This window comes from Miscanthus floridulus, chromosome 19 (assembly GCF_019320115.1).
Source record: "Miscanthus floridulus cultivar M001 chromosome 19, ASM1932011v1, whole genome shotgun sequence".
Classification (NCBI taxonomy): domain Eukaryota; kingdom Viridiplantae; phylum Streptophyta; class Magnoliopsida; order Poales; family Poaceae; genus Miscanthus; species Miscanthus floridulus.
In genome coordinates this window covers 11,089,045-11,103,751 of record NC_089598.1, presented here as the reverse complement: position 1 = coordinate 11,103,751, position 14,707 = coordinate 11,089,045, and the positions used below count along the sequence as shown (strand labels likewise).

The 14,707-nt window shown below is 42.7% G+C and overlaps 1 protein-coding gene across 1 annotated transcript; it reads left to right on the top strand.

Annotated features, from left to right (window-relative positions):
• Positions 1–495: 495 nt before the first annotated feature.
• LOC136525538 (uncharacterized) lies at positions 496–14,195 on the top strand. Its single transcript, XM_066518488.1, has 7 exons — positions 496–876; positions 10,511–10,561; positions 10,653–10,947; positions 11,080–12,301; positions 13,153–13,240; positions 13,422–13,671; positions 13,780–14,195. The coding sequence occupies exons 1-7, from the start codon at positions 496–498 to the stop codon at positions 14,193–14,195; spliced, it is 2,703 nt and encodes a 900-aa protein (XP_066374585.1).
• The last annotated feature ends 512 nt before the right edge of the window (positions 14,196–14,707 follow it).

Sequence of the window (14,707 nt, the reverse complement as noted above, 5' to 3'; positions counted from 1 at the left end):
GATTTATAATCTTGGATGGAGAGGGGCCATAAGAGATGTTTGATAGATTGATGACAATGGTGGGCAAAATTAGAGGCTATGGTTGTGATGAGCTAGATGATCACAAGGTTGTCAAGATTATGTTGGAGGTATATTCACATAGAAATGAGACCGTAGTCACTCTAATTAGAGATAAGAAGTTTGAGTACTTCACACCAAATGATGTACTTGGGAGGATCTTGACCTTTGATATGCAAAGAGAAGAAGCAAATGAGAGGAAGAAGCTTGGAGAGTTGCAAGCAAAGCTAGAGGGCATCAAGATCAAAGATGTAGCTCTCAAGGCCAACAAATCAAGCAAGCAAGGCTCTACAAGCAAGTCTAAGATCAACCAACAAGCTTCAACTAGCAAGCCCAAAGCAAGCAAGCAAGTTCAAGAGAGTAGAAACCACATCATCTTCAAATGAAAATAAAAATGATGATGATCAATATGAGAAGATTGATGATGTTGCTCTCTTTATGAAGAGATTTTACAAGGGGCTAAACAAGCAAGGCTACAAGGTAGTGAAGAGAAGCTTTCCAAACAAGAAAAAGAGGACATACTACAATTGTGGAAGCACCGATCACTTTATTGCCAAGTGTCCTTATGAGATCAAGGACAACAAATACAAGAAGGACAAGAAAGAGGACAAGGCTGACCGTAGGAGAAGCAAGAAGAACATGGGAGAGGCTCACATTGGGCATGAGTGGGACTCAACTAAAGAGAGCTCAAGTGAAGAGGATGAGAAGGTTCCAACCATTGCTATTTATAAGTCATCCCCTACACCAAGGCTCTTCAACAACATGTTCGATGATGACTACTACTCCCCTCACATTTGTCTTATGGCAAAGCATGAGAAGGTAAAATCCAAATCAAAGACCAAATCTCCTCCGCCTCCTAGTGATATCTCTAGTAGTGATATTAGTGATAGCTCTAGTGATGATGAATCTAGTGATGAAGAAATAAACATGATAACTAAAAAAATGGATGGAAAGACCAAATTATTCATCACTAAGCTAATGGAGGATTTAGAGAGTGTCCAAACCAAGCTAGAATCTAGAGATGAGACTCTTATCCAACAAGAGCATCTCTACATTGCTAGCAAAGAAGTTCTTGTATTAGAGAGAAGTGAGGTAGAATCCTTGCGCAAGGCCTTGACCAAAGAGCAAGAGGACCATGCTATCACAAAGAAAGCAAATAAAGCTCTCAAGAAAAAAGTATTGTGATTGGATGAAAAGCACAAAGAACTTGAGATGCAATATAGCATTGTTTGGGATAGCAACTCACATCTCTCTAAGGCAAAGGAAACCACTACTCTCTCCACTAGTCAAGGTTGTGAAAAATGTTTTAATCTTGATTTGAAGGCTTATTCCACTAACCTTGCAAACATAGAGGCTATGAGAAAAGAGATTGCTAGGCTCAATGAAGTCATTGGAAAAGGGTGGATGGGTGAGACCCAATCCAATGACAAGAAGGATGATGAATCAAAAGGGCCACAATTCAAGCAAGGAAGGCATCCCTCAATCAAGCATGGGCTTGGCCACATAAAAAGGAGCCAAGACAAATGGAAGAAGGACAGTGAATGGCTATGAGTATGTGCAGTTTGAGAGGAAGGGTAAAATTGGTATAGATCAGCCTACACAGACCGCGGTAGTGCCGCGCCCCGCAAAAATAGGAAGGCTACCAATTCTGCTCCTGATCAAACTAAGCCCAAGAAGAAGGTGTACCAGCAGAAACAAATTTTCCAGAAGCCTAAGGAATCAATGTGGGGCACCAAGAACAAGTATTCTTATCAATCTAAAAATTATGCACCTCGACAAAGCTTGACATCATGCTTTGTTTTGAAGAACAATAGCAGTGGAAAAGTGGTTGCAAAATATGTTGGAAAGAAAACCAACATATATAGAAATACTTCTATTTGGGTTCCTAAGATTCTTGTGACTAACATGCAAGGCCCTAAGTCAAATTGGGGACCTAAACCTAGCAACTAAACTTATTTTGTAGGCATACTCCTCTGGTGGTTTAAGTTGGGTACTTGATAGTGGATGTACAAATCATATGACTAGAGAAAGGAGTATGTTCTCATCATATTCCCCGATGATGCACTCAAATGAAAATATTGTCTTTGGAGACATTTCAAAGGGGGATGTGATTGGTCTTAGTAAAGTTGCTATAACCCTTGAGCATTCAATTACAAATGTATTACATGTTGATTCATTGAGTTACAATTTGTTGTCCGTTTCTCAATTGTGTGAGATGATCTACAATTGTCTCTTTACAGATAAGGGTATGGAAGTCTTTAGAATGGAGGATTTCTCTATTGTCTTTACAGGTCAATTAAAGAACAAGCTTTACTTAGTTGATTTCAACAAAAGTAAAGCTAAGCTTGAGACTTGTTTAGTGGTAAAATCTAGCATGGGTTGGCTTTGGCATTGCCGACTAGCCCATGTTGGGATGAGGAACTTGGCCAAACTTCTAAAAGATGAACACATCCTTGGACTAATAAATGTTCACTTTGAGAGTAGCGCTTGTCAAGCCGGAAAGCAAGTTGGAGCACCTCACCCACCAAAGAGCATCATGACCACCAAGCAACCATTGGAGCTAATACATATGGATCTCTTTGGACCGGTCGCATACCTAAGTATTGGAGGTAACAAATATGGTCTTGTTATTGTTGATGACTATTCCCGTTTCACTTGGGTATTTTCTTGCATGACAAGTGCCAAGTTCAAGAGAAGGTGAAGATATTTGTTAGAAGAGCTCAAAAGGAGTTCAGTCTTCCCATCAAGAAAGTGAGAAGTGACAATGGGACCGAATTCAAGAATACTCAAGTTGAGGAGTTTCTTGATGAAGAAGGCATCAAGCATGAGTTTTTAACTCCATACACCCCTCAACAAAATGGTGTAGTAGAGAGGACGAACCATACACTCATTGATATGGCAATAACAATGCTAGATGAGTACAAGACGCTAGACATCTTTTGGTGTGACGCCATCAACACCGTTTGCCATGCCATCAACCGTCTCTACCTACACAAGAAGTTGAAGAAAACTTCATATGAGCTTCTAACCGGTAACAAGCCTAAGGTGTCTTACTTTAGAGTGTTTGGGTGCAAGTGTTTCATACTTAACAAGAAACCCAAAATCTCTAAGTTTGCGCCTAAAGTTGATGAAGGTTTTCTTCTTGGTTATGGATCAAATGAGCATGCCTACCGTGTCTTCAACAAAACCTCTGGGAGAGTTGAGATTGTGGTAGACGTGACATTTGATGAATCTAATGGCTCTCAAGTGGAGCAAGTTGATTCAAGTGTTGTAGGAAAGGAGGATCCACCATGTGAAGCAATCAAGCAATTGGCTATTGGTAATATTAGACCACAAGAAGAAGAAGTCACTAAAGTGGAGGTTCCTCAAGTTGCTGCTGCAACTATTTCCACTGACGTACCTGATGCTACACTGCAGCAAACAACTGCTACAACTTCAGAGCATGGCAGTGCCGCACTTGAGGGCGATAGTGCCGCAAATACATAGTCAGCAGCAGCTGATTCAACTCTAGCTCATGGACAAAACCTACAACCCATATTTAAGCAAGAGGATGATGAAGATTCAGAAGATGAACAAGAGGCCATTGAGCATCCAAGGCTAAGGCAAACAATTCAACGGGATCATCCCGTTGGCAACATTCTTGGGAGTCTTTGAAAGGGGGTAACAACTCGTTCACACTTAGCAAACTTTTACTAATTTTACTCGTTTGTTTTCTCTTTGGAGCCTCTTAAGGTAGAACAAGCACTTGGAGACCCAGATTGGGTGATGGCCATGCAAGAAGAGCTCAACAACTTTGAAAAAAAACAAGTGTGGACTTTGGTGGAACGACCCAATACCAATGTCATTGGCCCCAAGTGGGTCTTCCACAACAAGCAAGATAAAAATGGAGTGGTGACAAGAAACAAGGCAAGGTTGGTTGCTCAAGGTTTCACTCAAGTAGAGGGCTTGTACTTTGAAGAAACATATGCATCGGTGGCAAGACTTGAAGCAATTCGAATGCTTCTAGCTTATGCTGCTCATCACAACTTCAAGCTATATCAAATGGATATGAAGAGTGCATTTCTCAACGACCCTATTCAAGAACTTATCTATGTTGAGCTACCACCGGGCTTTGAAGATCACAAGTTTCCCAACCATGTCTACAAAGTCCAAAAGGCGCTCTATGGGCTTAAGCAAGCACCAAAAGCATGGTATGAATGCCTTAAGGAATTCTTGCTTAAATAAGGCTTTGAAATAGGCAAAGCCGATCCTACCCTTTTCACTCACAAAGTTGGCAAAGATATATTTGTGTGCCAAATATATGTCGATGACGTAATATTTGGTAGTACTAATCATTCTTTTTGTGAGGAGTTTAGTAGGATCATGACCAAGAGATTTGAGATGTCCATGATGGGTGAATTGAAGTCCTTCCTTGGATTTCAAATCAAGCAAGTGAAGGATGGAACTTTCATTAGCCAAACAAAGTACACCCATGATATGCTCAAGAAATTTGACATGGTGAATGCCAAGCCTATCAAAACTCCCATGCCAACCAATGGACATCTAGATCTTAATGAAGAAGGGAAAGCCATGGATACTAAGGTATATCGCTCCATGATCGGCTCTCTATTTTATTTATGCACATCTAGGCCCGACATTATGCTTAGTGTGTGCATGTGTGCTAGATTTCAAGCTAACCCGAAAGAGTGTCACTTAGTGGTTGACTGGCCATTAAGAGAATCTTGAGATATTTAGTACACACTCCTAACTTTGGCTTGTGGTATCCTAAGGGCTTTAGGTTTGATTTACTTGGGTATTCAGATTCCAATTATGCCGGTTGCAAAGTAGATCAAAAAAGCACTTCGGGGACATGTCAATTTCTTGGACGGTCCCTAGTGTCTTGGAGTTCTAAAAAGCAAAATTGTGTAGCCCTTTCCACTACCGAGGCTGAGTATGTTGCAGCCGGTGCATGTTGTGCTCAACTACTTTGGATGAGGCAAACCCTTCAAGATTTCGGATGTCACTTCACTAAAATCCCACTCGTGTGACAACGAAAGTGCCATAAAGTTAGCCAACAATCCTGTGAGCCACTCAAGAACCAAACATATAGACATCCAACATCATTTCTGGAGAGACCACGAAACCAAAGGAGATATCGAAATTCGTCATGTGAGCACTGAAAAGCAACTAGCCGATATCTTCACTAAGCCTCTAGATGAGTTAAGGTTTTGTGCTTTGCGTAGTGAGCTAAATATACTTGACTTTCATAACGTGGTTTGAAATTTAGCACATCTTTGTTTGATGAACTAGTATCTAGGAAAAGGTTTGTGAAAACTTAAATTATTGTGCTTAAAAATTGATTTTAAAAGAGCACTTGCATATTTTTTTGGTCATTGCTTGTAATGTTTATTTGTTTCTGCCCAAAATATAGCAAGAGTATATGTCCATATTCATCTATATAGAGAGGAAATAGGAATTAAATCTGAACTGTTGCAGTAGAGAGCAGTAGTGTCGCTTGGGACAACAACACTATTGCGCGAGCAGCAGTGCTCCACGCCCAAGCAGTAGTGTTGCTCGTGATTTTCAACTGGAAAATCCTCACTACAGTCTTACTGGCTAGGCCCTTTCTATTAATCCTTTTTCCTTGGACCTGCAGTAACCTCTCTCTCCCTTTGTTCCTATCTGAGAGGATGATGACGAGTAGTTGTATCTCTCTTTCTTCTTTTCTCTCTTTTTGGTGCTTGTTGCCAAAGAGGGTGAAGAGATGATTAGAGGGGTACAACAACTTTTTCATCGCTTTTCGTTGATTTTCGTCGATCTGCAGGAGCTTCATGTCCTATCCTTTGAGAGCTGTGAGTTAGTAGTCGATTAGTTGTGAGATGAGAGTTGAGAGTCGCTCAAACTCTATTTTATGTAATATTTGGTACCTATGTACTCTCTATGTTGGTGGATGTGAACATGTACTTTGTGATGTTTATTAGCTTGCCATTTACTGCTTATTAGATGTATATTGTGCTAGCTTTGTGTTGGTGCTTTGCTTCCGCACCTGTGCTGTCAGCAGCAGTGTTGCGCCCTGAGCGGCAGTGCTGCCTCATAGCAGTGTTGTGCTCAGAGCGGGAGTGCTGCTCTGTACAACTGCAGCACATCTATCTGATTTTCATACATGTCATTCGCATCACGATTATCTTTATGACACTGTGTGTTGCACCCCATAGAAGCAATGGATGTGGGGAGAGTCCCATTTCACTCAAATATGTGAATTTTGGCCTCTTATGCCAATTTAGAAATTCAAATTATTATTCACATATTTAGGGGGAGCTCCTATACCCATGGCTCGAAAAATCTCAGTTGTATATTTATATCTTTTGTAAGCTCTAATCGTGTTGTCATCAATCAACAAAAAGGAGGAGATTGTAATTGCAATCAAACCCTAATGTAGGTTTTGGTGATAATGACCACATAATTAGGGGACTAATGAGATTTAACGAGATGACAAGTAGGTAAAATCAAAAGGAGGATTATACACACGATGGTGGAGCCCCCAATTACAAAAGAATGCGGCATCCAACTCAAAGTCATCTATAATTCTTTTTTATTTTGAATTTGAATTTAGGAAAAGCCATACTACAAAGGGGATGCAATGCGCAAGCTTCAACGTGCATCTAAGTGCTAAAATTCCAACAAGCATTCTCTTTTATCTTGCCTAGTCAGCATGTGATACAGTTTTCAATTTGGAGCTGACAGGCCACTGCTGCTCTGCGAGCAGCACTGCTGCGACTTAAAATCTGACTGTTGGAAGAAGGGGTATTTCCTTCATCCCCTTTCTCTCCCAACGGTCACCCCCGACCATTTGCATCTTAGAACCACTAGAGCATTCCTCTCTTCTCCATTGAAGGCTCCCAAGCACTCTCCCTTTGAGTCCCTTGCAAATCTTTGAGAGATTGGGTCTCCAAACTTCATTAGAGAGTTGCTCCAACTGTTTTTCATCGTCAAAAGCACTTGGTTCGCGTTCAAGCCGGCGGATTGCATTTGTTACTCTTGGAGCTAGCTCCTAGCCGGCTAGCGTGTCGCCCGTGGAGCTTGCCAACTTGTGTGGCAGCTCCGGAAGGTTTATAATCACCTCAATCATCTAGTGAAATCACCCCTCATCTCAAGAGTTCAATCTCTTGACTTTAAAACGAGGATAGGGTTCCGCGAAACCCAAGCCTAGTGGCTTCCTCAACAACGTGGACTTAGGCAAGCCTTAGTGGCGAGCTGAACCACGGGATAAATCGGTGCCTCACTTGTGTTCTTGTGATTTGCATTGCTACATTTGTGTTGTGGTGATTCTAGGGTTTGGTTCCGATCTACTCGTGTGTGTACTTTTCTCAACTTCCAAGTGGTGAAACAGGTTCAATACTACCCTAGGAACATCAGGAATTTACTCGATCTAATTTTCGTTGGACAATTTTTGAATTATAGTCTCAGGTATCCTCCAGAGCAGCGGTGCTGCACGCAGAGCAACAGTGTTGTGCACAGATCAGCACTGCTGCGTAGATTTCTCACATTTATTTAAGCTAAATTTTTTATAGGTCTATTCACCCCTCTAGGCTAACCAGCCATCTTAGGATCTTGGGATACAGGCTCAAACTCGTGGAACTGTCCTTTAAACTCCTCCTGACCTCCAAGTTCCTCGTGCTCCTCCTCGATTACTCCGTTCGCTAGAACGCGCAAACAAACAGACATAAAATAAAATAAATTCAAATGAGCCCTAAAAATGAAGAAATTGATATGGATGGGTAGAACAATATTTTAGAGGAATTTAGGAAGAAGAATCAATGGAATCGGATTTGGCATTTGGCTTTGCGACATGGCCGAAATTTAATCACGCAGAAAATGACTAATGCGCGATTAAGGGAGGTGATTAGTGCATGGTGTTCACGTGATGGTTTTTCCACGTGAGTTGGAGTGGTGCATGGGCTTTTCGACATGCACATGGTCGTGGGCCACTTTGCTGCTGTTGTGGATTGGTGGAATAAATTAGCAAGGAGAGAGAAGCAAATAAGCCACTGAACGGAGAGAGCACACGCTCGTGCTTGTAGCTCTGTCCGCCATAGCTCGACAACTGAGCTCTGGGAAACTTGGTGTATGCTGAGGAAAAGGGAAATGCTGCTTGGGGAAGATGAAGGGCCGGGGGTGCTCACCGAGTCACCGTCGAGCTGCTATGCTTGGACTTATCAGCAAACTTCCTTCCGTGCAAGACACCACCCCAGCCAAGTTTTTCCTTCTCTGTACGAACGCTTATGTTCTTAACGAGACATGACCAAACCGTCAACTACACAAGCTGCTAACCACCGTGTCCAGCAGCAACCAGACCTCTGAGACCCATGGCGCCTGCCAGCATCCAGTGATCGGCCTCATCTTGTGCAAAGAGAAGCGTCGATCCAATCTGGGCGAGACACCATTGAACAATATGGGCGTGATTGGTTGCCCGAACCGGGCCGTCATTTAGCCCATCCCGTATCCTTTGGTGCATTCCGCTGTGTTTGGTTGCCCTACTCGCATGTTTCCCCTGCTTTCTCCCGTGCAGATTCGCTCCTCCATCTCGGCCGCCGCCGTCTTCTCGATCCCCACTTCCCTCTCGGTGCAGGCTCGCTCGGTGCTTGGCGGGAACCTTCACGCCGAGCGCGGGAGATGAGGCCGTCCGGGCCATAAAGCGCGTGCGCGGGTCTCGGCTAGGGTTACCACCCTCACTCTTCGCCTCTCCTTCCGCCATAGCTCCGGTGCGAACTTCCGTCTTGCTCCCCCTCGACCTCGGTAACCCTACCTAGGCGACCCTCACCGGCGAATTTCTCTCAGTCCTCCGGCGCTTGGACGGTATATATATGCCACCTGCGCTCTTCCCCTCCTCTTCTTCACTGTTGATTTTTTTTTTGATTTGTTGGTGGATTTTGCTTGAAATGCCAAGAAATCAGGGTTCTTGGTTTGACATCCTCAGATCTGTACGATGCTATACCTGATTTATCTTTTCCTAGCTCAGATCTATACATGATGCTTCATTTTTTGTTTATACCTCATGTTTTGTGTAGATCTTGTACATGATGATGCCTATTTTGTTGTACGCACTGAGCAAAGTGCCTAGAGGTCAATGATGTTGATTAGTTAACAGTATACGCTGGAGGAGCACCCTTTGGTGTGGCAGCCGCGTCTTTCATTGTTCATTTTGTCTGATTTTTTGCTTGCTAAGCAGTACATACCCATGTTGCATGCTCGCTTTCTAATGTTGCCCTCCATCCTGTTGTGGTAGCCATGGCGTTTGAAGCTAGGCGAAGGGTTGCCGCTGCTGTGGTTGTTGCAGTGACGGTTTGGTTTTTTATGTGGTTTAGGAGGAGAGTTGAAGATTAGCACTCAGTCACCTATGATCCTACTAGAAATCCTTTCATCTATGACGTTTTGGGTATGACGATCCCAAATTTGGTCACTGAACAAGGTTCATCAATGACGAAATTTTGTTATTCGTCATGGATGACCGGTTTGGGCGTCAACCCCTTTGTTCAACTGTGACAAAGTAGAAGAAATCATCATAGAAATGTTGTGAACTTCGTCATAGAAGTGAAGCTCAGTAGTTTCACCGTTGAGGTCCCACCTGTCAGCCGAAATTTTTGTCATAAAAGTGAAATTAAAAAAATGTGCGGTGCCTAGGAATCGAACCCAGGACCTGCACTTCCCAAGCAAGATGGCTTACCATCACACTATGAATTCAGACGTGTTACATAGTGGGAACATTAATTTATTATCTGTTTGAATAATTCATATATTAAAAAATGTGCGGTGCCTGGGAATCGAACCCAGCACCCTTCACTCAGAGTCAAGCTGCCTTACCATCAGAACATGACGTTGGTCATGCTCAGAGATGAATTTTTTTCTTATTCGTTTATTGAATCAGTTCTATGACTCAAACCTAATCCAATCGTGCTGCCCCCAGATCCAAACCCAACCCAAATCCGGCAGAGGGCGGGAGTAGGTTCTCCGCTGGCGGCGAGCCTCTCCGACGGCCAGCTCCGGCGAACCGCTCTAGCAGCCTAGCTGGTACGGGATGCGCTGGCGGGCAACTGCTCTGGCGGTGTAGCGGGCTGCTCCGGCGGGCACCTGCTGCAGAGTAGGTTCTCCGCCGGCTGCGTGCCTCTCGGGCATCTACGGCGAGCCTCTCCGGCGGACAGCTCCGGCGAACCGCTCTAGCAGCCTAGCTGGTACGGGATGCGCTGGCGGGCAGCTCCTCTGGCGGCGTAGCTGGCTGCTCCGGTGGGCACCTGCTGCAGCGTAGCTGCTTCGGTGTGCACTAGCGGCGTGCTAGGGTGGCTACTTCAGCTACTTAGAGGTATTGTCCCCTCCCATTGCTTGCAATTTGTAGAGCAGTAGATGTTTAGACAAGGATTGGTAGAGCAGTTCATGGCTTTTGTTCAGCTACTTAGGCCTAATTTTTTTTTGCATTCAGAAGATGGACAGAACATGGATTCTTGCTACTCGGTTCAGCGATGAGTTCACTGTAGGTGTTGATCAGTTTATGTCTTTTGTTTCGAGATAGATTTGGTCCGAATGATGCTATACGTTGCCCATGTCGCAATTGTCTGAATCAGTCTTCACGGAGTCTGAAAGATGTGCATGACCATGTTTATCTCCATGGATGGTCAGCTACATATACTCGGTGGGTACACCATGGAGAAGATTTTGATGTTGACATTGTGGAATTTGGAGAGGATGAAAATGTACCTGCCTATCTAGGTGATGTGGTAGATGTGGAGGAGCCCGACAATGAAGATGATCATGATTCGGTAGAGATGATTGCAGACTTGTGCACAACTGTACAACAAGATGGAGAACAACCTATGTTTGTGAAAGTTCTTGAAGATGCAAAACATGCTCTTTGCCCGGGTTCAGTTTAGTCTAGGTTCTCTTTTCTAGTAAGATTGCTACATATCAAGTCATACTACAGGGTTAGCAACACAGCATTCAGTGCATTTTTGAAGTTATTGTCAGGGTCATTCCCTAATTGTTGTCTTCCAGATTCATATGACAAAGCAAAGAAGTATCTCAAAGAGTTGGGCCTTGGATATGAGTTAATCGATGTCTGTGACAATAACTGTGTGTTGTTTCGCAAAGGACTTGAAAAACATGACATCTACCCAAAATGCAAGGAATCTAGGTGGGTAGATGGAGATGCTGCCAAACGGATTCCTAAAAAGATTTTGAGATATTTTCCTCTTATACCAAGGCTGAAGAGGATGTTTGCAAACAAAGCAACATTGGAGGAGACCCGGTGGCCCAAGGATAAAAGGGTTGCTGTGGAGAATGAAATGACCCATCCAGCTAATGGCTTAGCCTGGAAAGATTTTGATGCTGTGTTTCCAAGCTTTGCTAGAGATGCCATAAACCTAAGGCTTGGTTTAGCAACAGATGGGTTTAATCCATTTGGAAACATGAACACAACTTATAGCATGTGGTCTGTACTTGTAAAGGTATACAATCTACCTCCATGGTCATGCACCGCTGCATCCAACTGCATAATGGCATTGCTCATCCTAGGACCAAAGTCTCCAGGCAAGGACTTTGACGTATTCTTACAGCCTCTCATTGAGGAATTGTTAAAACTCTGGGAGGGAGTTAGTACATATGATACATTCACTGGTGGGAAGTTTGACCTTCGTGCTGCAGTACTATGGTGCGTCCATGATTATCCAGCTTTGGGTGTATTGTCAGGGCGAATCACTAAAGGTTACTATGCATGTATCTATTGCAACAAAGATCCATTATCAAGGAGTCTTAGGAAGAAGATATGTTACATTGGACACCGTCGCTATCTTGATAAAACCCACAAGTGGAGAAGAAGCTTGGCCTTTGATGGACACCGAGAGAACCAGGGTGAGCCAGGAAAGTTGAGTATGCATGAGACATCAGAGTGTCTAGAGAAATTAAAAGATGTTACTCCTGGTAAGGCTGATGGTACCAAGAAAAGGAAGCGAGGACATAAGGACAAGGAGCCAAAATTGTTTAGCCGAAGGTCCGCTCTATGGGACCTTCCTTATTGGAAATACTTGAAGCTGCCACATAATCTTGATGTGATGCATATAGAGAAGAATATATGTGATGCCCTTCTAGGCATAATACTCTATCTTGAGAAGAATAAGGATACAGTTAATGCGAGACTTGATTTGCAGGATATGGGCATACGTCCTGATTTGCATTTAGAAGAAGATGAAGACAATTCAGTTTCCATGCCAGCAGCATGGTATTCCATGGAAAAAGAAGAAAGGGTTGCATTTTGTGTATTTCTAAAAAGTATTCGGTTTCCATATGGATATGCTTCCAACCTAACAAGATGCATTAGTTCAGATGGTTCCAAGGTGTAGGGCCTCAAAACCCATGATTGCCACATCCTTCTTCAAAGAATTTTAGCTATTGGTCTCCGAGGACTAGTGCACAAGGACATATATGTAGCAGTTGCAGAGTTGGGTAAATTTTTCTAGGAGCTTTGCAGTAGGAAACTAAAGGTTGATAGATTGAAACGTCTAAAAGCAGAAATCCCTATGATACTTTGCAAGTTAGAGAAAATATTGCCTCCTGCTTTTTTTGATGTGATGGTCCACTTAGCTGTCCACCTTCCTGATGAAGCACTCCTAAGAGGTCCTGTCCAATATGGATGAATGTACCCAATCGAACGGCAAATGGGCACTTTGAAGGGGTATGTGAGGAACAGGGCTAGACCTGAAGGGTCCATCGCTGAGGCGTACATAGCTAATGAGGCCTTGACCTTTTGTTCAAGTTACATGGAAGATGTTGTCACTAGATTTAATCAAGATGATAAAAAATGGCATCATGGAGCAACTGATGGTGACCTCCCTATATTCTAGCATGGTGTTAAACTCTTGGGGGCCAATAGGCAGACATATCTTGATGATAAAGAATTTCACAAGATTTGTTGGTATGTGCTAAACAATAGTGAGGAGGTAGAGCCATATTTGAGGTGAGTTTTGTTTCTAAATTATGTAAGTGTGCAGCAAACTGTGTGTGCACCTAACAAAGAAAGTTTAGGAGTGCAACAAACTGTTTCTCAAGACATATTGTAAACTGTGTGTGCAGCAAGTTTAGAGGAGAGTTAGACAAAGAAGGTGGCCATGATGTTGAGAAGAGGTTGGAAAAGGAATTCCCTGCTTGGTTTAGGAGTCCTGTAAGTGGTTCTAGATTTATTTTTGACTTGCTTGGTTTAAGATTCATATTGTAGCAAGATGCATATTAGATTCATACTTGATTTGACTTATTTTGCAGCAAGATTCATATTGCAGCAAGTTTCACTCAATTATGTGTGCTGGTAATCATAGTTGCTTTGACTTATTTTGTTGTCTTTTTAGATCAAGACTAAGTGGAAGGATAATCGAGAAGAAGTTAGTGAAGGGCTATATGCAATATCATGTCCTCCTGACCTAAGAGTGAACTTATGGGCATCATGCAGTGTCAATGGTGTTCGATACAACACTATCGACCGTGAAAGACAAAGGCAGACACAAAACAATGGTGTGCTAGTGGATGGAACACATAATGGATTGGCGACAGAATTTTATGGTCAGCTCAGAGAGATAGTTGAGTTGAGCTACAACTCCAGTTTGGAATGCATTTGAACGGTTGTACTTTTTCGGTGTGGCTGGTTCAGTCAAGATGGCAAAGCTAGAACCATTAGAGATGATGGCCTTTTTAGATCCATCAATGTAGAGAGGCTTTGGTACAAGACGGACCCATTCATATTAGCAACTCAGTCAAAAAAGGTCTTCTATGTGCAGGACACACAATTTGGCGAAAATTGGCGTGTTGTCCAAAAATTTGAGCGTAGGAGCATGTATGATGTCAATGAAGTAGAATTGAGCACTGTTCACCAAGATGAAAATGGTTCTGATAATGAGCTTGGGGTACAAGATGATGTTGATGATGGCTTGGATGAGCCTACACCAGTGCACCGACGTGTGGGTGGCCAAAAATCTACTGTTCCTAGTAACTTACAAGTTCTTATCAATAGAAGGGAAGAAGACATGGTTGAGGACAGCGACTCTGAAGGCTGTGAAGATGATACTATCTTTGAGTATTTTAGTGACAATGATAGGGATCCCATGGAATGTAATGATGATGATTAGATTAGCTGTCATTTGTAGCTGTCTAAATCTAGGATGTTGATTGAGCACAAACAATTGTAACTGTGACTCTTTTTTTAGTACCTGTCTTTTCTGGGATGTTGATTGAGCACAAACATTTGTACCTATCTACTTTTGGATGTAGATGTATCTGACTTTTTCTGGGATGTTGATGTTCCTGTCAACTTCATTGTATTTTTCTAGGATCACAATTGCAATTCACTGTATTTTTCTGGGATCACAATTGCAATTCACTATATCAGACAAGTCACAAACAATTGGAACAGGTAGATCTTTAGTTGGCAATTCACAAACAATTCTCACACAATTAATACCATGAAGTCATTGATACATTGATACCAGGAAGTCATTGATACATTGATACTAGGAACTCATTCATACACTTCTCAAAATCCAACTCAGACAGACTAAGCTAATGGATACAGTTCTCCAAAGCTACGACATACAGTTCTAAGACTTAGCTAATACATAAAACTCATTCAAACTAATCTAAT

Coding starts and splice junctions, on each gene's coding strand:
- LOC136525538 (XM_066518488.1), top strand. CDS start 496: ATGAAGAGATTTTACAAGGGGCTAAACAAGCAAGGCTACAAGGTAGTG. Junction 10,562..10,652: donor GGTTCAGCGATGAGTTCACT/GTAGGTGTTGAT, acceptor TGTCTGAATCAG/TCTTCACGGAGTCTGAAAGA. Junction 13,672..13,779: donor TGAGTTGAGCTACAACTCCA/GTTTGGAATGCA, acceptor CCATCAATGTAG/AGAGGCTTTGGTACAAGACG.